We start from the raw sequence: 24,492 nt of genomic DNA, 5'->3' as shown, positions 1-24,492 counted from the left end.
TGTTTCCTCTAGTATATAGAAAGTAGGTCTGTCTGCCTCTCTCTCTCTCTCCTCTTTCTCTCTCTCTCTCCTCTTTCTCTCTCTCTGTGTGTTTGTGTGTGTGTGTGCGCACGCACGCGCATACAGAAGATAGTTTAAATGATAGATGGATAGATGATAGATAGATAGATAGATAGATAGATAGATAGATAGATAGATAGACAGACATGTAGGAGATGGATGGATGGAAAGAAGCACAAAAAGGATGAGCGGGAATGAAGAGATCCTTTAAAGGGGGTAGGGGAAACAGGGAAAGAGAGGATAACAGAATGTATAGATCATAAAAGCAAAGGGGAAAAGGAACTATTTGGGAGAGAGAAGAAGCATCAAAATTATAAGAAGGATAGGCGAGGGCAGAGGGAATTGGTGATCAAAGACAAAGTATAATACATGTGAAAATATTACAGTGAAATCCATTCCTTTTTTGTTTTCTTTTTCGAGGCAGGGCTTCTCTGTGTAAGCTATGAAACCTGTCCTGGAATTTGCTCTGTAAACCAGGCTGGTCTCAAACTCAGAGAGATCCGCCTGCCTCCACCTCCAGAGTGCTGGGATTAAAGGCTGCATAGTGAAATTCATTTCTTTACCCCTACCCCCAAATGTTTTAAAAGATAAACTGAAAAACAAAATGAAAAACAAAAATAAATATTTCTTGACTTGACTAAAATTATGTTGAAGATAAGTGGTCTGATTCTTAAATGCAAAATTACACATGGCATGGCTTTGTTTTTAAACATCAAATGCCCTTCCCAGACAGTGAGATCAACAATTAACTTATCTGCCATCATGGAGCCCTCATCTAGTACCTGTTTGAAACAGAAGCAGACACCCGTAACTAAACACTGAGTTGAACTAGAATCCAGATGCAGAGGGAGAGGACAAGACCAGGTTGCAGAAACTCATAGAGACAGCTGACCTGAACAAGGAGGAGCTAACGGGCCACCAGACTGATAGCTGGGAAGCCAGCATGGGACTGACTCAGGCCCCCCTGAATATGGATCTCAGACAGAAGGACTGAGCAGTCTAAGGGACCTCAGACAGTGGAACCTGGATGTATTCCTGGTGCACAAAAGGACCTTGTGATCACATCCCCCATGGAGGGATAACTGCCTTAACCTAGAGACAGGAGAAAAGTCCTAGTCCCTACTTCATATGACCTGTCAGATCTACATGACCCCACCTGGATGGCATTGCCCTACATGTGGAATTGGGGTGGGGAGATGGGAGGGGAGGGTGGTCAGGGTGCATGTGAGGGGGCAGAAAGGGTAAGATGGAGGGAGGGAGAGGGAACTGGGATCAACATGTAAAATAATAAAAAAAAAATCTTATAGACAAAAAAGCTATATGAAGATGCTAGGGGCCTTCAGTCTCTGGTTGGTCACAGGACTCTACCCTGCTGTTCTCTATGCTGTACTGTCCAACCTTTGAAGAGGACACTGCTAGTATGCTGACAAAAATGTACATGTGATATCAACCTGAGACAGCTAATTTGTTATTATGTCAAGAAAAAAACAAAACAACAACAAACAAAAAACCAAAAAAAAGTATTAGTTTTCTGAGAGAGGGGAAAATACATTTTACTGCCCAATTCTAGGTAAGTAGATATGTGCCATTCTGGAACTTAATTGTAATTTTCTTCAATAAGATCTGACAATGAAATTTTACACACACACACACACACACACACACACACACACACACACACACACATTCATTCAACATGATAACTAGCTCTGAAAGTTAGACTAATGGATGACAACCCATTCCATGTGCTGGTCAAGTCATATCACCTTCCCTTATCACCATGACTCTAGAAAAGAATGAAAACTGGAACATAAAGAGATGAGGGCAGAGGCCTGGTGTGGTGGTGTGCACCTTTGATCCCAGTACTCGGGAGACAGGAAACAGGCAGAGTTCAAGGTCAGCCTGGTCTACAAGGCTAGTTCTAGCAAGCCAGGTCTGTTACACAGATGGACCCTGTCTTGAAAAAAAGGGGGCTGGGGGGGGGAGATGAGGACAGACGATCTGAACAAAGACATAACATTAGTAAACACAGTAAATTACTAATATTTATCGAGCAACTGAATGGCATGCATTTATCTGTGCAGGTCAACAAGGACAGCCTCTAATTTTACACAACTGTGTAGAGCAGGAGTTGTATCTATTCTTATCTTATAGAGAACTAAAATGAGGAGACCTTACGAAATTTGTCTAGACTCACTAGGTAGCACATAGAAAAATGAGAATTTCACATCAGGCAGCCTGCTTTGGGAGCCTGAATTCATCTAACCTTACTTCATTTAACCCTATACCCGAGCCTGTATGCTAGGCACTGGACCACAGGAATGTTCCAGTGATGGTGATGTGCAAGCATGTAAGGAAGATGTCTGTCCAAAAGCCAGTGACTGGCCACCGGGGCTCTGGGCATAGGGAGACTTGTCTCAAACAAAACAAACCAACATGGAAGAGCCACCATTTGCTTCCCTTATACACACATGTGAGAACACGCAGATCAAGATACCACAAATATGATTACGTAAAGGTTGTTTAATCCTGTATATGACATAGCAAGAACTGTAGGTGATTATTTAAAGGTCACTCTTTAGTTTATTCATGCCGTCACCTATGCGCCCTTTCAGCCAACAGATAACTACAGCTGAGTGTTACAGAAAGAAGAAGGAAAACGGAGCCTACCTTGAAGAGCATCATAGCCAGTTCTCACAAGGGGCTCTCTGCTCTGGGGCTGTCTTCTGCCATGTGCTTGCACCTCCTTTTGCCATCTAGACAACAGTTAAACAGTACTCTTTGCCTAGCATCTTTTATGGACTGGTATTTTCCCTCTATACTAGGCTAACCTATGACTTCTATGGTAAGATGATTTTCTAAAATAACAACTTAATACAGTATTTAGAATCCACACAAATAAATTGTTCTCAGCATATGAAATTTGGCAACCATCCCTTTGGTTCCAAGTAATCACTACAATTCCTGTCTATATGTTTGGCCATCTGGATGATGAATATAAATGGGATTATAAACATGCTATTTCTCAAGACTGGATTCTTTTACTTAGCATAACATCTTCAAGGTTAATCCATGATGTAAATAATTTCTTTTGAGACTGGATCTTACTGTGTAGCCCTGGCTGGCCTATCTAGAACAAGTTCTGCTTTGAAATCAGAGATCTGCCTGCCTCTGCAGGAGTGAGACACCATGCCTGATCCAGTATTTTATTTTTTAAAAAGCCACAAGTAGATGTTTACACACATTTCATGTATCCATTTATCCATTAAGATAAATGCTTAGCTGTTGACAGATTCAGGTACTAGGAAAATGTGATTATGAACATTCAGATGCAAGTTTGTATATAGGCCATGTCTATACTTCTCTTGGGCATATACTAGGAGTCATATGAGAATTCTATGTTGAACATTTCAAGCAGCAGCCACACTAGTTTCTAAAGCAGCTGAATCCCACTTTACAAACCTCCAACAAAATATGAGGGCTGTAGGTCTTAAGTTTGTATGTTCTTAGTTTTCCTTCTCCTAGAGCATACTTGATATTTACTGTCTTTGTATATAGTTTTGTTTCAAGCCTAAACCTTTTCTTTAGGCTAAGGAGAATTGTAGTGAGATATCTACCCCGCCCACACCTGTTGCACTGACTATGCCCATTGTGGCGTGGGGACAGGGGTGGGCGTGACCTTGGAGGACTATATCTGGGGTCCTGGACCTCAGCTGGCTTTCTTGCTTCCTGGTCGGAGACAGAGAGCATCCGGAGGCATCCTTGGGATGGGAACCTGATGGTGGTCATCTGTTTCTGGTGTAAGTGATTTCTCCCCAAATAAACATCCATCAGCCTACAGTTTTTCAGATTCTTATTTATCCACATTATAGAGGGATCTGATTTCTGTACATTCTTGCTAACATACTATCATCTCATCTAATTATTGTGTGTATGATGTGTACATTCGCAAGTAGGTACACATTTTAGAGAACACATGGGAAGACCAGAGGACAACTTTTGGGAGCCTGTTCTTTCCTTCCACCATGGGTTCCAAGCATGAACTCAGATCCTCAGGCTCACATTGGCAAGCGTTTCTGACCACTGACCCACCCCAGCAGTCCATTACTGTCTTTTAAATTAGAGCTATCCTTATCACACATGATGTGGTATCTCATGTTAGCTTGATTTACCTTCTTGTGACAATTAATGATGATTGCCTTTCCATATACCTTTTACTGTTTTGTTATTTCCTCTTAAAAAAATTCTATGCAAATCTTTTCTCCAGATTTAAGTCAGTCTGACCTTTTAGCATTAAATTTTAAGCAATCTTTACATATTTCCAGTGTAAAATATAGCCCAGAAGGCAGCCTATATCTGTATTCCCAGTTCTTAAGAAGCTGAAAGGAATGATCATAGTGAGTTCTAGTCCAGCCTGGGCTACACAGCAAGGCTCTGTCTCAAGACAGTGTAAGACAAACAAAACAAAACTGAAAGAATTTTAAAAGCAGTAAAGACATTCTGTTTCTCATGGAGCTCCTTTGGCCTACTAGTTTGAGACATGTACTTCATAATAAGTGTTACATTAATACATACTTCGAAATAAGGCAAATACTCACAGCTCACTTGCAGCCCAGTCATCTCTAAACTGTGTGCTGAGCTAAGTCATTCTCTTTTGGACTTTAGGGATCCTTCTAGTCACTGCTCTTTATTATTTGAGATTTTTGTTTGATCACTTATAGGTGGTCACTGAAGTAAGGGACACTAATAATAAAAGTTCTTTTTTTCCTTCAGTGCAAGGGATGGAACCCAGAGCCTCTTGCATGTTAGGCAAAGGCTCTACCACTGAACTGTATCTCAATCCCACTCCATTCACTTCACTGCCAGGGATCTTAAAAGGCAACCTCTGAAAAATCCTAAGTGATAGGAAATTATTATTAGTAAGCAGCAAACATAGAGGAAAGAGAATTTACCAATCACAGTTTTAAAAAACCATAGCCAGGCTGTGATGGAGCATGCCTTTAATCCCAGCACTTGAGAGGCAGAGGCAGGCCAGCCTGGTCTACAGAGAGTTCTGAGATAGCCAGGGCTACACAGAGAAACCCTGTATCAACAAAATCAAAACAAACAACAAACTAAACAAAACCTTACTACTGTACTACTGTGGTTTCCCTCTGAAAAGATCACTGTGTTATACTGATGGATTTTGGCCAATTGTCCCTTCTGAGTCACAGGACGTGGGGAAGTGTAAGTAATGGCCAAGGCCAAAGTAGAATTCTTTTTGTTTGTTTGTTTTGTTTATTTGAGACAGGGTTTCTCTCTGTAGACCAAGCTGGTCTCAAACTCAGAGATCCACCTGCCTCTGCTTCCCTAGTGCTGGGATTAAAGGCGTGTGCCACCAATGCCTGGCAAAAGTACATTTCTTAATGTAACACCATTAAAAGGCTTTCTAAGATCTTCCTGTCTTTTCTATCCCACTCCCCCCGCCCCCACTATGTTGTTTGCTCTCTTGGCTGTTGAGGTAAGTCTGAGGGGTGTTAATTTCAGTATTTGACACTTTAAACTCAGGGCTCACCCAAGAGGGAAAAAAGTCGTTAAGTTTCACTTCTTGGTTACAGATTACTGAGACATACTGGAAGACACAACCACACACAGACTTTCAACTGTAGCTATAAAAAGATACTGGATCTAGCCATTAGTGTGCTACTGTTATGACACCAAAGTACCACATGTTGAAGGCATGGTCCCAGCCTAGCATTAACGGAAAGTGGTGGAACTTTGAAGAGGTGGGGGCCCGATAGGAGACCTTAGGGTCTCAGGGACATGACCGTGAGACTTTGGTGTCTTCTTCCTGACATAAGGTGGGTTCTCACACACTCCCACAATGCATGGTCTCTATACAAACCTATACAAGAAGAGGGCCAATGGGTGATAGACTGAAATCTCAAAAATTATTAGCCAACTTTATAAGTTGTTTGTTCCAGATGTTCCTTAGAGTCAAGGAGAGTTGACCGATATAGTAAAGTGTTCCTTTAGGATGAAACATTTCTGACTCTTACCCTATAAACTCTTAATGGCTTCAATCCCTATATACCTTTGATGGCTCTAAATTGAAAACAAAAACAAAACAAAAAGAAAACAAAACAAAACAAACAAACAAAAACCCCATGAAGGTGAGGGAACTATTCTGAGGACCTGAAAAATGATCATTTTGATCATTAAAAACATAGTTAACACGCTTATATTCTAGGTCTCCTGTTTCGGGAACAGCCATACTTCATCCTGAAGTATACATTTTGAAGGTGCCAGGAAATAAGAGAAGATCCCCAGCTATAAACACCATGCTTCTCACATAGGAGTCCCCAGACACAGCCCCTTTATCATGAGCTCACACCTGTGGGAAACTCTGTCCAAGGACACTGAATTTCCTGTTTTGCAGAAGCTGCCAGATCCCCAAGTTCTACCTTTGCAGTCGGCTGGTGTTTAGTAGTAGCCTTAATTAATGATGGGGTTTAATCCTCATGGAGAATTAAACGATGGCTGCTTTGTAATTAAATTCAACTGTTTAAATGGCTAGGCATTCATTTCCTTATTAATCACGATAAAGACAATCTGATCTAAAATTGCTGAGAATAAAATTTCTTCCTTATAATCTCAATACAAGTATCACTTTTATGACAGTGGATAACGGAAAAATATGTACTGATATTTGGGACTCCAAACAGTTTCTGTTTATTAATACTTGATTCAAAATTAAAAGAGGTAAAGAATATGTTCTATGAATATAAAAATTTAGAAGTAGAGAGAAAATTTTGGTTTACTTATCCAAGCTTCTCAATTCACATGGAAAAGAACATCCCGGCATCACTGGGATGTTTGCCCCTTGCCAAAGCCAGGAGTTTTGAGGCAACCATGTGACTCAGTAGAATGGTAACATGCATGAGGCTCTGGCTTTAAGAACCAGCACCAGGGGGAAAAAAGTTCTCTTAGGATTCATGGTACACAGGTAGACCCTGCATAATGTGTGGTTCATCCTTCATCATAAGTCACTGGTAATTCTCCATGTATCAAGATAGCACAATTACTAATTTCTAGGAAATGCATTGGAACATTGGAAATCTTAAATTTTCTGGTAGAAGGGGTAGAAAATGCCGTAGTCTCTGTTACCCTGGAGGCCAAGGTAGGAGAATCACTCAAGCCTAGGTGTTCAGTAACAGCCTGGGTGACACTGTGAAAATCAGTCTCTTAGAAGGGGAGAGGCAGGTTCAATAGTTCACTAGCAGAGCACTTGTCTAGCTTGCATGAGGCCCCGGGTTTCTAACCAATATCATCTTAAAATCATACAAAAATTCAAAGTGACTACAAACACACACTCCCACAATGTAACACTCTATCAGTGCTTGACTAGAGGGCATTCAGGGTAAATAAGCAGTTAACCTGAGATCAGCGTGTGGTGGAAAGAGAGCTTTAAGACATGTTAAACAATTAGAGGTCAGGAGACATATATTTCCTTTGACTGTGTCTCCTTTCTCACTCCTTTGATCAAGCTGCCATGTTGGGCCTTCTAGCCAAATGCCTTTGTTTCCCATCTGTGCTGGGCAGCATCCTGACCACCTTGCAAGGATCCCATCATCTTCTCTTCCAAATCCCCAGGTCCCTTTTGTCGTTTGCTGTTACTGACATAAGAAATGTTTTTGCATAGCTACCCTTACCTTCTCCCTTCTGACAGAAATTCATTATAGGCCAACACAATGCACAAAACATATGGCTGTTGGATTAGGGCAGCAAGTGAAGTCTAAGGCAATGGGGTTCTAAATCTGTCAAGGTTTTGTTTTCTTCAAGGTCTAGTCTATCATCTTCCTTTAGAAATTCATGTAAATGGCCATATAAAGGAGATAGTGTAAAAAGTAAGAAGTTACACACACACACACACACACACACACACACACACACACACACACGTGTGCGCAAGTGCAAAACTTAAGATACATTAACTGAAAAGAGAGAAAACAAGATTACACCTTGGCTGTGTTTACAACACACAATATCATAGATATATATCAATAAAAAGCAGAAGGTAGAACAAATCAAAAAAGCCAATTTGCTCCATTGTATGATAAAGCCATTGGATTCCATCAATGTGCCCGTGTTTGTACAGTAAATATTGTTTTAAATGTATACACAGGTATTAATTAGTAACACTCATGCTGGATATTGGTGCTAATATTTCTGAGCCATTGAAGCATGGTGTAGCTGTCCTATGTCTAATGCCTGTCAGCTTGCTGGCCTGCAGGGACACATTCAAATAACTGCTGTCACCTGATAGCAACCAGACTTGCAGGCTTGGCAGGTACATAGACACTGTGAAAGCCCAGCAGGTAGCCTGGTGAGTCAACATTTAAAGTTAAAATAAGTACACAGAATTCAGTTTACAGTTTTAAATCCCCATCCAAAAGACAATGCTTATCAACAAACACTTCATGAGGTGAATTACCTTTCAATGGCCAGGTTTTGTTTTCTTTTTATGATTTAATCTCTTAGATAGCCTTAGAGCAGTACTTTCAATTACCATTTCATTCTTTAAAAGGAACTATAAACAGAATGATCACCTTTTCTGGTAAATCAAATTACAAGCAAAACCCAACCATATGAATACACACATGAAAGTATATGCAAGTTTCTGTTTTAGTTTGAGGTATACATAGCCTGTCACCCAAAACAACTGGGATAGTATGAACACATGCCTGGGCATTACAGGCTGGGAGGGTCTTGACCCACTATCCCCCACACTAACTTGGAGTTGCCTCTCTGCGAAGACAAAACAAAAATACAGGTTTACTTGTTCATGGCTAATTTTATGATTTTACCAACATAATTCTGCCTTAAATGAAAAGCTTATTTGGCACAGTGCTTTAGAAAAATAAGCTCAGTAAATTGAGACCTTTATTAAGTGGAGATACATTAAATTATCTGCATAATCCAGTGAATTCTCTTTTCTTCTGGAGCAACACCCAGGATAAGAACAAAAGACAGTGCTTTATTAGACAGACGCTAGGTTGAAGAATTTTCTCAGAAATCTCAGTTAGGCTGTGATAGGAACACAAATTTCTCTAAGTATGCTGAACAACGCTTGAGGGCATACTTAGGGAAGCTTTATTACATCGCACACGTGGAACCAGATTCTCCCTCGTGGGCTGCAGCCAGCGTGAAGTTCACACTACATTAATTTGCACTTGTCGATATGCTGCTTTGCAAGGATTCTTACGGCATGTTCAAATGTGTACTCTGACTCCTCGGCTAGAATATAAACTCCCCAAGGGCAGGATCTGGGCTTGCGGCAACTTCCCCCTACTGTCTAGTAAGCTGGTCTGGCTAAGCCATGCCCCCAGGAGCTGTTGTATAGTAGAGGAGAAGGGACAGCAATGTACAAGAAAGACTACAGCAATGGAAGAGCGTGAAGAAGACACGCAAGCAGCGCTGTCATCACCAAGACCTCGTGACTGCATGCGCCAACGCCATGCCCATGTGGCCTCCTCCCAGGCTCTGTGTAGAGGGAGAAGTGCGATGGCAGGTGGTAGCTGAATAAGTCTCTGAAGTCTAGCTCTCAGACTCCACCCATTATCTCGGGCTGCTGAAGAGAGTGTGTAGCTTCAGAGAGAGCAGAGCTGCTTGAGGTTTACTCTAATCTGTAGGTGCTAAAGTTACAAGTAGAAAAGACTAACACTGCTGCTACTCACTTCCAACAGCTACGATGGCCTGCTGCTGGATGTTCCCAGAATGAACCCCAGAGAGGTCTTGAGGTACATTACACTGCTACTATAAAAAAATAAATAAATAAAACTATTTTGGGGAAGCTTGTTCCATGGCCTGTAACAGTCTATTCCAATCATCTGTCAGCTGCTGCCGTGGTCCTCACTTCCACACTAAACATGGAGATCAGATAGATGCTCAGAAAGAAATCAGCCCCAACCCTGAAGATCCTGTACAAGACAAGGTGCAGTTCTCTGACCTTCCTTTGTCCTTTGTATTCTCTGGTCTTAGCTGGTTTGGCTTTTAGGAGCCTCAGCGCTCCCTTGGTCACTTTGCAAATCTGCACCAAACAGACATTTCCTCCAAGCATCTAAAGAACTGATTTAAAAAAAAAGTAGTTCCTATATTGACACACTCCTTGCATCGTGTCACTTCTAATGTGCTGACTCATACTGGTACAGAACTGAGCAACTTTTAAAGCTTTTTTCTCTCTCTAATTTTTCCAAGCAAAATTTTCTGATGTTTTATTTTGTGTATGTGATTATACTCTTTAAGTATTTGCTTTGATTACTTCACAAAGGTACTTGCAACATTCAAGGTTTCCTACTCAGTGGTTAAGTATCACTCCCAAGTTCTCCCACATATAGTACAGCTAAGAAAAGGTACATCTGCTTTCTTACTTCTGAAAAATAAGGGGTATACTAACCTATTAACTAAACTATAAGAAAATAATGCTGCTTTTACTTTCATCTAAGCCACACGCCATTATTATGCCACGTGTCATTAATAAAATGTGGACACAGACAGCTATGTACTCAACCTGGCAATGCTATCAGATGATTGCTAGAGCAGAGATATAACATATGCATTTTTCAGTAAAATATTCGAAATTCAGTTATAATCCAAGGCTGATGATCTCCAGTAAGGCATCCCAGTAATTCAGAACTCCCCGGCCCCAGGGGAGGGCTAGCAAACTCTTCCTACAAAGGTTAGATAATAATGATAATATTTGGGCTTGGTGGGCTACAAGGTCTCTGCCATACTTTCTCAGCTGTTTTTTTCCAAAAAGATTAGTTTTTATATTTTAACTGTGTGTATGTAGGTTCCAGCAGAGGACACCCTGGAGCTGGAGTGACAGGAGGCTGTGAGCTGCCACGTGGGTGCTAGGAAATTAGCACAGCTCCTCTTCCTAGGATCTTACCACTGAGCCCCACCCAGCTCTGCTCTTGTACCAGGGAGGAAGCAGAAGCAACACATAAGTAATATTCCCATGTTTTCACAAAGTGTCGCTTGTGAAAACATCAGTGAGCAGACCTAGCAGGAATCTCACTTGCTAACTGATACAAGGAGGACATCACATGGATACCATGACAAGCACCATCCCTGCAAAACCCTACTGTGCAGAGGTGTGGCAGTTTATGGCATGTTCTCAATGCAATCTCATAGTACTGTTTAAGAAGCCCTTACAGTTAGGTGAGACCCTAAGTTGAGAACAGCCTGCATTACATAACATAGCAAGTTTCAGATTATCCTGGATTACATGATGAGACCTTGTCTCACAAAACCAAAAAAATGAGGAAAGCGGGGAGGGCTGGCACTTGTAACTTATAGTTTGCCTGCAGTCTGATGGACCTATGGAGCATCAGTTCACCTATGTGGTCTTTCCCCTGTTATCAGAAAGGGTCCCCTCCAGCCTAACTATTGCTGGGATCCCTACCAGGTTGTAACCAGGTCCTGTAAGTGAGGGAAGCTTGTGGTCTATAGTTGCCTTTGCCCCTAGCAGGAACCTAGATGTAAACTCTGGCTGCTGGAACATGTACACACACACACACACACACACACACACACACACACACACACACACACGTGTCAGGACAGTACATAGAAGTACAAAGCCTTATGCTCCTGGATCAGGAGCAAATGCAGGTATCCCAGGGTAGAAGCTATCGTCTCTGGTGGGACACCTACCTGCCCACTTTAGGATAAAGGTGACTGACTCCCACACTACCCAATGGGCCATAGTGCCTGGAAGAGAAAACCTGAGACGCTGGGAGAGATGAATCAGTAGGGAAAGCACTTGCTGTGCATGATGAGGACCTTGATGTGATACCCAGAAAAATGAGAGGCGAACATTTGAAGTTTAAAATTTATTTTTTTTTTCATTCTTGGTATCACTACAGAACTTTGCAAGGCAATATGCTTGATGTAACAAGGAAAAATAAGGAAAAAAAAAAAAAAAAGAACAAAGCTATAACAGATAAAAGACCTCAGGAATGCACATCTAATTGACACTACACTGCATTAAAAAAGAGCTACACATTTTGTGGTGTGCTGTGACAGTCCTGAACCAGAAGGCTTTCTTGTTTAAGCTGCAGTGATGCTTCTAACTATGGAGTACTGCTCCTTCTGTGGCTGAATCTTACAGGTCGTCTAATGCATTTGGGATGACTGTCTTAGAGTAACCTGCTGCTTCCCTGACAACTCCCCATTTTTCCTCTAAAAACTACAGCCCCTTTCTGCTGTTGGCTAAACCTTCTGCTGCCAGATCCACTACTTCTACCACCAGATTCACAGCCATCACCAGAGGGACTGCCTAAGCGTCCTCCACCAACACTGCCTCCCTTCATGGAACTATAATTTGATTGCTGTTGTTCACCATAATTTTCAAAAACGTGTACTTCCCACCACAGTTACCTCTATCAAAATTTCCTCCTCCGTCATAATAGCCACCATCTTCTCCTCTATGATTGCATGCACCACCTTGACTTCCATATCCTGCTCCACCATCACCACAGTCTCTTCTCTTACTGTAACCAGGACCACTATCATGGTTGCCGCCATCACCTCTAACCACATTGTATAAACCTTCATGACTACCTCTGCCAGCATAGCCTCCTCTTGCCCCAAAGGTTCTACGAAAACTAAAATTGTCTCTACCACCTCTCAAGTTTCCTCCATAAAGTTGTCAGATCCACTTCCTGACCTCTCTGTGACCAGTGGACTGCATCTCTTGTTTAGAAATGGCCTCTTGCACTTCACAACTACACCCATTGACAGTTGGTATTGCTGAACAACAGTTTTATCAACTGTGTCATGATCATCAACATTTACAAAAGCAAATCCTCTTTTCTTTCCACATACTTGACTTCCAGAACTTGGCTGGTTTCAATCTCTCATACTTTTCAAAGTAGTCTCTCAGATTGTATACTTCTGTACTTTCTTTAATACTACCAACACAGACTTCTTTATTAAATGGGCACCAGTCCCCTCTCTAAATGGCTCTCTTTCGTCTACCACATGCCCATTAACCTTGTGTGGTCCAGTATAAACTGCTTCACCGACCTCTTCAACACAAGAGCAAGTCATAAAACCAAAGACAACTGAATGTTTTGTTCAGAGTCTCACATCACCACACAGTCCAAAAAGGTGCTTCATTTCTCCAAATGTTCTCTTAAGCTATCACCTGCAGTTTCAAAGCTCAGATCACCAATAAACAGCTGCCTCAACTGTCTTGTTTCTTTGGATCATCTCCCCACCTATATTCCAGCCTCAGCAACAATGGCCAGAGTCAAGCTGGGGTGACTGGGCAATAGTTTTGCCTTTATTCTGAGACCTGACTCACCTCTTTCAAGTGGAGTTCTATACGGGACTGAGAACAAGACATGGGGGGCATTTGTAACTCCCTACTAGTGAAATGGAGAAAGGATGATCCCTAGAGCTTGTTGGAGAGCAATCTAACATAACTGGTGAACTTCAGACCAAAGAGAGACCATGTCTCAAAGGAGGTTGATGGCACTCCCAAGGATGACATCTAAGGTTGTACTCTGGCTTTCACGTCAATGTGCACACACACACACACACACACACACACTTCTATGCACACACATATAAACAAAACTTAGAAGCTAATGGGTCACATATGCACCCTCAGTTATAGGGTACCAATGAGGATTTACACCTACTATGTTCATCCTTGTGCAATATACAGTTCCAAATTAAATAACAAATTTAAAATACTATGATGGGGAACAGGAGGCAGAGGAGTGAAAGATCCCTAAGAATAAAGAAAAGGAAAAGAAAAGCTTCCTATTGTAGTACCTTTAACATCATACTTCTCTTTTCTGAACAAAAAGTTCTGTATTTTTACTTACACTGACTCTGATGAAGGTTAGGGGCTAAAGCACATCTTTTGAGGCACAACTATCAAATTCAAAGTTGACAAAGACAATTTCCAAGATGCAATCCTCATTTCAAATCAGCTAATCTGGCAATGCCGGAGTCTCTGGACAATTCCTGAATCTTAAATATAGGGCCCTGAAATGACATTTCAGAGTCTCTGGCCCCCCTTCTTGAACACCATAAAAATTGCAGGGTGGCCACATGCTCCAATAGTGTGACACAGGATGAAGGCATAGCTCTAAGGAGTACACACACAGAGAGAGTTTTAGAAGTATAGAGCACAAGCAAAGACATGGGAAATTTAATAGCAAAGAAGATTCAACTTTGTTATTATCTAAGTGTTCTTTCACCTCCTTTTAATGATAGCACCTTAGTATTTGAACAGACAAAGACACACCTGCCTTGCATTCTGGAATAAACCAACTGCAAAACATTTTGAGATAAAGATATATGACCATTGCCTGGGTGTCACTTGCTACTAATTACTGTTAGTACTATTCAGAGTGATAATACAATAACATGAAATTTCCCTTCATGGATATACAATAAAGTATTTGTAGGGGAAAATAATAAACATACATAGTGTCTGATACCTGCTTTAAATATTTCTGTAAAAGGAGAAGAGGTAGAGGAAGACAATGAGAAGAGGAATTTGAAAATATGATGGAAAAAAAACATGACAATGGAAGTGAACTTAGAGAAAAACTGAACTGGGAGGAAGAGGATTGGCACGATAATGAATTAAGTACAGAAGCACACAGGCTGTTTGTAATATTCCCTTCCTTTCATGTGTTTGTGGATTCTCATGATGGGGTATGTGTGCATGTGTGTACCTGATATTTAAAAAAGAAAGAAAGAAAGAAGGAAGGAAGGAAGGAAGGAAGGAAGGAAGGAAGAAAGTGAAAAAGAAAAGAAAAAAATCAGGGCAAAGACTTGCAATCTCCACACCAAACGCCTTTTGTTTTCCTTGGGCAGAAACATCCCCTGAGACCGACAGCAGTTCTCTGAGCTGGAGCTACACAAAGGAGTTGATGGGAAGGATAATTCACCCATGGGTCCTGACACAATATAAAGAGAAAAGAAGAAAGTGGGCGGAAGAGACGGCCATTGTTCCTCCACTAACCTTTCTTTCTAATTATGCCAGAGTCAAGGCTCAGGTCACGAGGAAAATCATTTTGGTGGTCAACCATTTGCCCTGTTTTGTATACATCAAAGAGGCTCTTGTTCTCACCACATTCCGATCTCACAGTTTCCCACCTACTTTCAAAACCCATCAAGTAGCCAGATTAGCTAAAATATGAATAAAATGACTACATTATGGGAAACACCTGTTTGCAAACCAAGAGACAGGCGTCTGGTTCTGATGACTGTATGATATATAAGGGTTTAAGACTAAATATGCTTTATATCATTGTAGGTATTGAGGAAAAATGCTTGCCATGGCCAGATTTTCCAAGCTAAATGTAAATTTCTCTCCTGGGTGCAGATGGTGGCCAAGCTAAATAGCTCTTCGGTCTTACAGACAGAAGGTCAGGTCATGGCTGAGAGACCAAAGAACAATTGCTGCTTTGCTGCTCCAAATCATCCAGGGAATGAGAAGCTGCGACTTTCTGAAACTGTGTTACAAAGAGTATCTACAAGATCTGCTCACAGCCTTTCCCAGGAAAAAACGGTAGCAAGCAAACATCTCCGGACCCTTCGCAGGTTTACTCCTAACCACTGTGCCCTCCTAAAAGGCGCATCTCCACCTACAGGGCATCACTAAGGATCATCAGGGAAACTAGGTTTTTCAGACATCAGGAAACAGTGACAAAGGAAAATCACTGCTTGCGGCTTAAGCCTTTGCACACTAAAAAGATAGTGTGCTAAAAAACAGACACTAGAAATGGTTTTAAACTAGGTTACTCATTTCCGAGTGATATCCTCCTTTTGTCAGTGTAGGATTTTTTTTTCAAACACGGTAATTTAATTTTAAATCATTCCAAAACTCTTTGTGTCTGTGTTCTATTAGTTGAAAATGTTATACCTCTATAGTGTTGTAGAACAACTCAAAAGATATTTAATAATGTTATAGGGTGTGTCCACATAACTGTAAGAACCAGGAGGGCATTAGAAAGAGGAAAGCGCTCCATTGCTTTAGTAATCCCAGGGTTTCATTCCTTGATGGAAGGAACTTTACATTCCACTATCAGGTACGCCCCCAGCTGGAGGAAATGCAGTCTGTACACATTAATATTAATATCTTCGAAGACACAAAACACATCATAAAGTCTGCATAAAGTGGTATAAAAACTACTTTTATTCTGGTTGTCTGGGTGTCAAATTAGTACCAAGGGTTTCAGCCAGGATTTGAATTTTTTTTTTTTTTGCACAAAACTTCATTAGCACTTTCTTATTTAATACTTTTCCCAACTGCCTTTATGTCATTTGGTATCAACAGCTGATGGGTTGAAAGGGAAAAGATGTTGAAAATATGATAGAAAGCCTTGATGAGAAATACGTTGTAAAATCATCTAGTGTAACTTACTTCTAAATTGTTTTTTTTTCTTACTTCTAAATTGTAAGGCTTTCTCTAAATCATTGATTCTTATACCCCAGTCTTATTATTTTAATAGAATACACAATCTGCTTTTCTTGGCTATAGGGAATGCAAGCCTTCAATGGCCTATAATGTGACATGAAACTAGAACATCAAGAGTCAGTCTGCCATAACTCTTTCTGTACAAGCCATCCCGATTAAAACTGGAGTATCTATACACTCTCAGCAGAGTTCTAGCATAAAACATCTGTTCAGCAGAAACTGAAGCAAGTACCATTTTCCCTAACATTTCTAATTTCACTGTATTTAGGCTTCCTGAGCAAACGTATTCATGGCTATCTAGTTAAAACTGGTTCCGTTCTGCCAACAATCAATTTGATTGACATATTTACATATCAACTCATCTCATCTTACAAATTTTAAAGTTTTTCATTTAAAATTGGATGCAAGTTGGCATCTTTCAAGAACTTTATGTACGTATATTTTAGGTTCACACTGTGCATTAGAACATTTTTAAACTTTTCTAAGTAATAGATACATATCCAAATGTATATTTATGAACTGTCAAATTGGAATTTCATATGCAAGCAGTTGTATTCTCACCATTTCATGTCAGGCAACTATAAGTGAAATTCTTTTAATAGTATAAAGTGGGTCCTTGCGTTAGTGAGAAACAATACAAGACAAACAGCCTAGGGATAAGACCACACCAACTTCAGAAAACATGTTACTAACAGCTTAGTAGCTGTGCTTGTGTCTTTCCTTACCCGATCTTTAATTTCTAGATCCTTTTGGGATTTTGCTTTGTATTCTCTGTGCTCCTTTTCTGCCTCATCCTTCTCCATTTTCGTTTTATTCAACTGAAAGCGCATTTCTCCACACACCTGTTAGAGTGTAAAAACAGATCAATAGCCTCTGGGATCAGCAGAGCAATGCCGACAATTAGATCTTTTGGTGCCCTCTAGAGGACACACAGATGAAGTACAACAAAATTTTCTAAGGCGGTTGAACGTGGTTTAAGACTGGAATTACCGAGTTCAACATTCCAAAATACAACAATGAAATGTTAAGACAGTGAGGTGTACCAGCAGGTAATGACACTTGCCACCAAACATGATTACCTGAGTTAAATCCCAGGATCCCTAGTGGAAGGAGAGAACTGATTCCTTCAAGTTGTCTTCTGACTTCCTTGAGTGCCATAGCAGTGTGGGCATGAATGAACACACACACACACACCCGCATGCATGCACGAACACACACACACACACACCCGCATGCATGCACGAACACACACATACACACATCCCTTTCTCTCAAACAATCAAAAACAATAAAATAATAAAATGTATATTTTCAAGATTATTTCATATAAAATAGTTTCAAATGACTACACATGGTAGCACACACCTTTAATCCCAGCACGTGGGAGGCAAAGGCATGTGGATATCTGTGAGTTTGAGGCCAGTCTAATCTTAAAAGCAAATTCCAGGACAGCCAGAGCTGTTACACAGAGAAACACAGTCTTGAAAAACAAAAAATAAACAGATTTAAAACACACACACAGAAAATTTTAAATAAATATTACCAACAAAAGGAAATACCATCTAAAATTATACTAAAATTAGTCATTAAAACAGTTAAAGTATGCTATTATTCACACATATGATCAATTCTCTAAATTATAAAATATTTCTTTTTGTTTGTTTTCTTTTCTTGGTTTTGAGACAGAATTTCTCTGTGTATCCCTGGCTGTCCTAGAACTTGCTCTATAAACCAGGCTGGCCTTGATCTCTCACAGGTCTCCCTGCCTCTGCCTCCTGAATGCCACCACTCCTGACTATATAATTATTTCTTCAAAGACTTCATCAGTTAAACTGTTAAGAAAAATTATATGGATTTTCCTTTGCTAATAAACTATATTATTGCAATTTAGATGAACAAAAAAACAGAATTTATTGTAAACATTACAAATAGCATCAATCTTATTGTGACAGGTACACAAAGAAAAATGTCTCCTCCATCCCAAACCATTTGGCTTAAGTAGGTCTAGAAATTAAGTGAAAAACTCTCAAGTTAGAAAATAACAGCCCCTCAGCTGTGGTTGCTAATGACATTTTTCTAAGTGCATTATGTAACAAAGGACTGAGTCTAGTCTTCTAAAAAGTCACTTTGTTTTTTAATTTGAACACTCACTTTCTTAGTCTTTTCAGCTCATTGCTTACTCTATTCATCCACAATGCTTCTACATCTTCTACAATAAGTCAAGGCCTCATACTGAGCCAGAATCCTATCTCAGGGTTGGAAACTATTTCAAAGTCACTTAGCCTATCTAATGTGTCACTCTCAGATGTTCAAGTCCTTTGAACAGATGCAGAGCCAAGAACTCATTCATTACAATATGATGCTTGAGCCACAAACCAGTGCCATGATTTCTCTTGCAAACCTGCATATCTTCCTCAGCAGACCTCACTGCCACCCCTATCTCCAGACAAAAACAGAATTTATGTTAGCAAACAGGAGCTTCTTAAATTTCTTCATCATCAACCATAAATTTAGGAAGTGGAGAATTAGAAAGTGAAAAGGGAAATAGCTTTTTTTGTAAGATGTATGTATATGTATCATATATAAGCTAAAATAATTCTGATTAATTATAAAGCAACAATGGAATAAAGTGTATCAAAATTTAAGAATGTAGATTATCATGTTACATAATTATCTGTGAATTCAGTGGTAAAGAATGATTTCATTTATATATTACATATGCCAATACTCAGTTCCTTACTAGTTAAGTGATTTACTTGAAGTCCAAATAAACTAGCATTCTTTTTAAGTAATATATGTATTCTTATTATATATATATATTGGTGTTTTGCTTGCATGTATGTTTGTGTGAAGATGTCAGAACTTGGGAGTTACAGACAGTTGTGAGCTGCCATATAGGTTCTGGGAATTGAACCTGGATCTTCTGGAAGAGCAATTAGTGCTCTTAACCACTGAGCCATCTCACTAGTCCATAAACTAACATTCTTAAGTCAGTTAAAACCAATAAATGTGCTCAGAGCACAAATGCTGCAGTCTTTTAATGTATAACTTAAGTATCAATAAAATAAGAATTGATGCTAAATTTAGCACCCCTTTCAGCAAGTCTTAAACAGTTACTGGGAAGACCAACCTCATACTGTCTGTGGAAAAGCAAACACTCCTAGCTAATGAACTCAGAAAAGTTAGCTTTGTTAAAGATTCAACAGTTAAAGCAATGTCACTCCTATTCACAAGTCTGTCTTTGCCAACTACTTGGTACAAATTATCTTCAGATTTTTCTGGACCATGGAGGAGGGCTTGTAGTAATGTTTGTTGATAGACTCATTAAGTTGACCTTTATAATTGTTGAAATAATGGAACTTTTCTATTCTGTACTTCTTCCTGACCATACCAGGAGCTTTGGATATTAAGAAAAATGATTTCATGGTGGACTAGATTGCTCAGACTGTATCTGAAAACCAGAGGGAGAGCCCACAGAGGAGAGAAACCTGACCGTGACTCCACAGCAGCACCGGATAGCATGTGCGCCCTCCCCCTCCACAATACACACACACACACACACACACACACACACACACACACACACACACACACACACACACGATACATTTTGAACAAAAATACTTCAAAGAAAATATGTACTTAAGCAATTATTAAACCAAGGATTGTTCAGACCTTTGTGACATCCATTTCCTGAGAAGCAAGCTGGTTCTGAATTTCCTCTAGTTGACTGATGGCTGAAATCTTTTCCCTTGTAACAGCTTCTACCTGGGCCTCCAGCTTGGCAATATTCTGAGTCAGGAGCAACATCTGTAAGAGGAAACATAAAGTTCAGTAATGGCCTTTGAAAATAAGAATAGTAAAAGTCATTTCAATAGTTTGTGTCTGCACAACTACTGGGATTTACATAATTTCTCTGTGGGCTGGATATGTCCGCTTCTCTATTTACTCAACTCACCTCATCACCTGAAATACCTCCTCCACTCCTATTCACTCTCTGGACTCTTACTTGGTGTGAAGAGGTGATGGATGATAAAGTCTAAAGGCTGGTTGAAACCCTGAGACAGCAAATATGATATGCTGTGGAACAGACTGAGACATTTCAAAGGGGGGCTGGGGGAACCAGGCAACTCTTATGTCCTATCCCACATGGACATTAAACAATAGAAAGGATAATCTAAAGAGAGGACATGGAGATAGATATAGAGAGAGGTGATTCCTCCCCCCAAATCAACACAGGGGATCCCTGCAATTCCTCTGCTGGCAAATCGCAGATATCCTCAGTGTTTCTCAGCCCTGTCAAGAACCAGATGCTCAGAGATCTCCTGTCTTCCAGGAAGCCCTCCTTGATTTTCGGTTCCCAGCCCTGGGCTGCCAATCAGCTGCTGTGCATGGGAATACTTATGCCTGTGATCTGTGCCTGCTTCCATTCTCCCTGTCACTGCCCATGCCATCCTGGCTGTTTAGCATTCAGGTGTTACAGTGGCATGTAATCCTACAGCCAACTTCAGTGTGTAGGCCTAACCACCCTCCACATCTGTACACCCTGCCATGATACTTCATTACTCTGTTTCATTGTTTCCAGCTGCCTGGTTTTTTTTTTTTTTTTTTAACTAGAAGTTCCTCAAGGGCATGTTCGTTAAAAGGCACCAAATGTCCCACCAGTATGTGGATGAAAATTAGGATGGATGCTTTTCTGAGGGAATCTGTATGTATATCGGTCTTACTCTTCTTGGGACTAAAAATGCTTCCTTGTCCTTAGACTTCATGGTTGTGCTGTTTTAGCAAGTCTAGCTTCTTAGTTGGACCGACACATTTAAAATGAAGGAATGCTACCCTAACCCAGAAAAAGCATATGGGGACATCTACTTTATCTGCTAAAGAAACAATGATGCTTGCATCCTACCACAGTCTCTGACATGTATACACTGTTCTATAATTGAAATAAATAACTAAAATTGTCATACAAATAAGCCTATAAGAGGTGAGAGATGGCTGAGTGGCTAAGAGTACTGGCTGTAGATGGAAGGAGGGGGGGGTGAGGGCAGCAGAGGAGACGAAGAAAGGGGAACTGGGATTGAAATGTGAAAAATAAATTAATAAAAAAATACAAACAAAACAAAACAAAAAAAAAAAAAAAACAAAAAAAAAGAGGACTGGCTGTTTTCCCAGAGAACCTGGGTTCAATTTCCAACACCCACATAAAAGTTCACATCCGTCTGTCACTCCAGTTCCTAGGCTTCTGACAACCTCACACAAAGATACATGCAGGCAAAACACCAATGAGCATTAAAAAAAAAGAAATCCTGAAAAACAAACAAAACCAAGTAAGCCTAATTAAACTCATTGGTTCATACATACAAACAAAAGGCCAGTGGAACAGGAGATTATATAATGGGGATGGAAGGGTGAGTATGATTAAAATATATTATATGCATACATAAAAACATCCCGATGAATGATTAATTACATGGTAATAAAAACTCTTGTATCAAAATTGAACAAAAGTTTTGTAAATTAAGAGCTTCACAGCAATAAAACGATGTCAGGTGTTGCATTTGATTATATAAATAGCACACTTGACGCACATGCAAACAATGAGTCCTATAGATACTTTTTAATTTAGAAGTATCAACTAATTGACTTCTGAAAATCATGGAGAAGTGTACATTTGACTTACAGTTATATACATGTCCTGAACATTTAAGATTATCCAAAAACTTACTTGCACATAGGTTCACTAATACCAAACTACAAAGTATCTTAGTGCACATCACAATCTGAACCAATAATTAAAGGTCAAATAAAATAAATGGAGCAAATCGAGTATGAATTTAATTTCCTTAAGAACTCCAATTCATGACTATCCATACCATAAACCTGTAATAGGTCTTCTGGACCCATATAACAGCAGTACATTTTAGTGTCAAGCTATTAAAACTAATACATTACATATTTATGTGGAGATAAACCTGGCTGTAAACATATTAAGCATGCTCTGTGTTTCAAGTAAACATACAGATATTTATTTTACTAATGTAAATGTTGTGTCAGCTTCTATTACAAGGCATACACCAAATCCCTCCCTTTCGTGGGTCTCCCTCCCTCTATACCCATCATTTAGTTCCTCTGCCCACTACCTGTCTGCTACCTCCTGTCACCCACTTCCTGAGGCTTCCCCTCCTGTTGTCACACCTTCTTCTCCCTCATGCCCACCATCTGGAAGTCAGCCTTACACGGCAGGAGCTTCTCCATCCACATCTGTTGCAGAGCCAGAAGTAACACAGACAGCTGCAACACTGCTGGATGTCCAAGGCACTGACACCAGGTAAGTCCTTTAAACTTTGACAGGGGCAAGGAAGAGACAAGGACACCTAGGTTGGGAAAGCTTGATAGAAATTTGCGCAAAGTGGTTTCCAGTGCATTGAATATCGCATGAAGTGGTAGAAGAGATACAAGAAATTAAGGATTCTGGGGATGGGCTGCTGTGGAGGGAACCCACTAAGAAACTGCAGGCTGTAGGGGGTGATCAAGTAAGCATATGCTGAATGACTGGCTGAACTAACTAGCCAGAGCAGTTCAGAGCAGACAAGGACTGTTACTGAAAGCAAAAGACAAACTCACAGCAGGAAATAGTCACAGGGGAGGGAGGAGTTATTCAAACATGGGCAGGTAGGCAGAGGCACCTATTCTCCTAGGGCTCCACACACAAATGGAGAAGAGGAGATGACTAAGCCTCTTGAGTGTCCAACTGTTACGAACCAGGAGCACCTGTTTTTGCACTAATTCTTACAACATAATGATTAATTGGTTACTTTCCCTATTAGACTGTATTCCAAAGCTTGGGTGTGGGGGGGATGTAAATATATGTGTACACATTTATGCTGAGGTCAGAGGTCAGCCCCCCTCCCTGTCTTTTTCACTCATTACTTGGACCCACAGATTCAGCTTTCCTGGCTGGCCACTGAGCACCAGGGATGCTTTGTCTCCAGCTCCCCAGCACTGAGGTTTCAGCACAGCTTTATCACGTGGGTGCTGGGATCCAAACTCAGGTCCTCAAGCTCTTGCAGGGAGCCCTTTACCAACTCAGCGACTCCCCAAACCCAGGGAGCAGTTTGGAAAGCAATGTTCTTTCTGATTCCACAGCTATACCTGGAATCAAGTGACAATCCCTCTTTTCTGTTTATGTATGCACACACTCACACACACACATGACCATACTCTTTAAAAATATGAGGAAACTCCCTTCTCATTTTGTTTCAATAAATACCTCATTCAGTATTTTGTGTTGGTGGGTTTTTGTCCTGGGCATGTATTTCAAATCTGCTTGTTAAACTGAAGGATCTAGAACAAAAGAGTGGAACTGCAAGGAGCAGGAGGCAAGGATAAAGTCAGGAGAGGCAGAGATGCATGCTTGCTAGCTCTTAGCGCATGTGTGCACTGTAGGATCACAGTACCTGTGTCTGAGGTCTCTGCATTCCAACTACTGCACTGATTATGCAGAAACTCTAGCTTTCTACGTACTTTCCTAATGTTGCACACATGTGTGCACTTAAGTCCCTTTAAAGAATTGTATCAGATTCAGATTAATGGCAATTGGATTAGTTGGATTAATTTTTAATTCCCCTGAAAGAAATTAAGGAAACTAAGCTACTTGCCCAAGTTCATTCAAGATAATGCATAAAAAGTATAGCTAGAGTTTGTATTCAAGCCTGTCTACACTGACATACAGGCACAAGAAAACTGTCCATGAAGTCCACTGTTCATTCCCTAAAATAAAAATGCTAATAGGCACAGGCTCAACTTATTGAGTGCCCATCATAAGATAGCAATTCTGGCATTTTCAAAGCATCATCCAGTTTAATCCTACCAGGTGCTTTAAGCACTCATCACCCCCAAAGATTAGACAAAGTCCCAGAGAGGTCAAAGTGGACTTGGTCCCC

At 40.4% G+C, this 24,492-nt stretch overlaps 1 protein-coding gene across 1 annotated transcript in view; it reads right to left on the bottom strand.

Annotated features, from left to right (window-relative positions):
• Nucleotides 1-24,492, bottom strand: part of Sdccag8 (SHH signaling and ciliogenesis regulator SDCCAG8) — a 195,394-nt gene that overhangs the window by 124,743 nt on the left and 46,159 nt on the right. The window contains exons 11-12 of the mRNA XM_051186391.1: nucleotides 20,225-20,359; nucleotides 17,275-17,391 (exon numbers count right to left, since the gene is read on the bottom strand). Coding sequence (XP_051042348.1) covers nucleotides 17,275-17,391; nucleotides 20,225-20,359 — 252 coding nt within the window. The remainder of the gene's footprint in view (nucleotides 1-17,274; nucleotides 17,392-20,224; nucleotides 20,360-24,492) is intronic.

The sequence above is a fragment of the Phodopus roborovskii genome, unplaced genomic scaffold, assembly GCF_943737965.1.
Source record: "Phodopus roborovskii unplaced genomic scaffold, PHOROB, whole genome shotgun sequence".
NCBI lineage: Eukaryota > Metazoa > Chordata > Mammalia > Rodentia > Cricetidae > Phodopus > Phodopus roborovskii.
The sequence above is the reverse complement of the archived record's forward strand: the minus strand, read 5'-3'. Positions and strand labels throughout refer to the sequence as shown.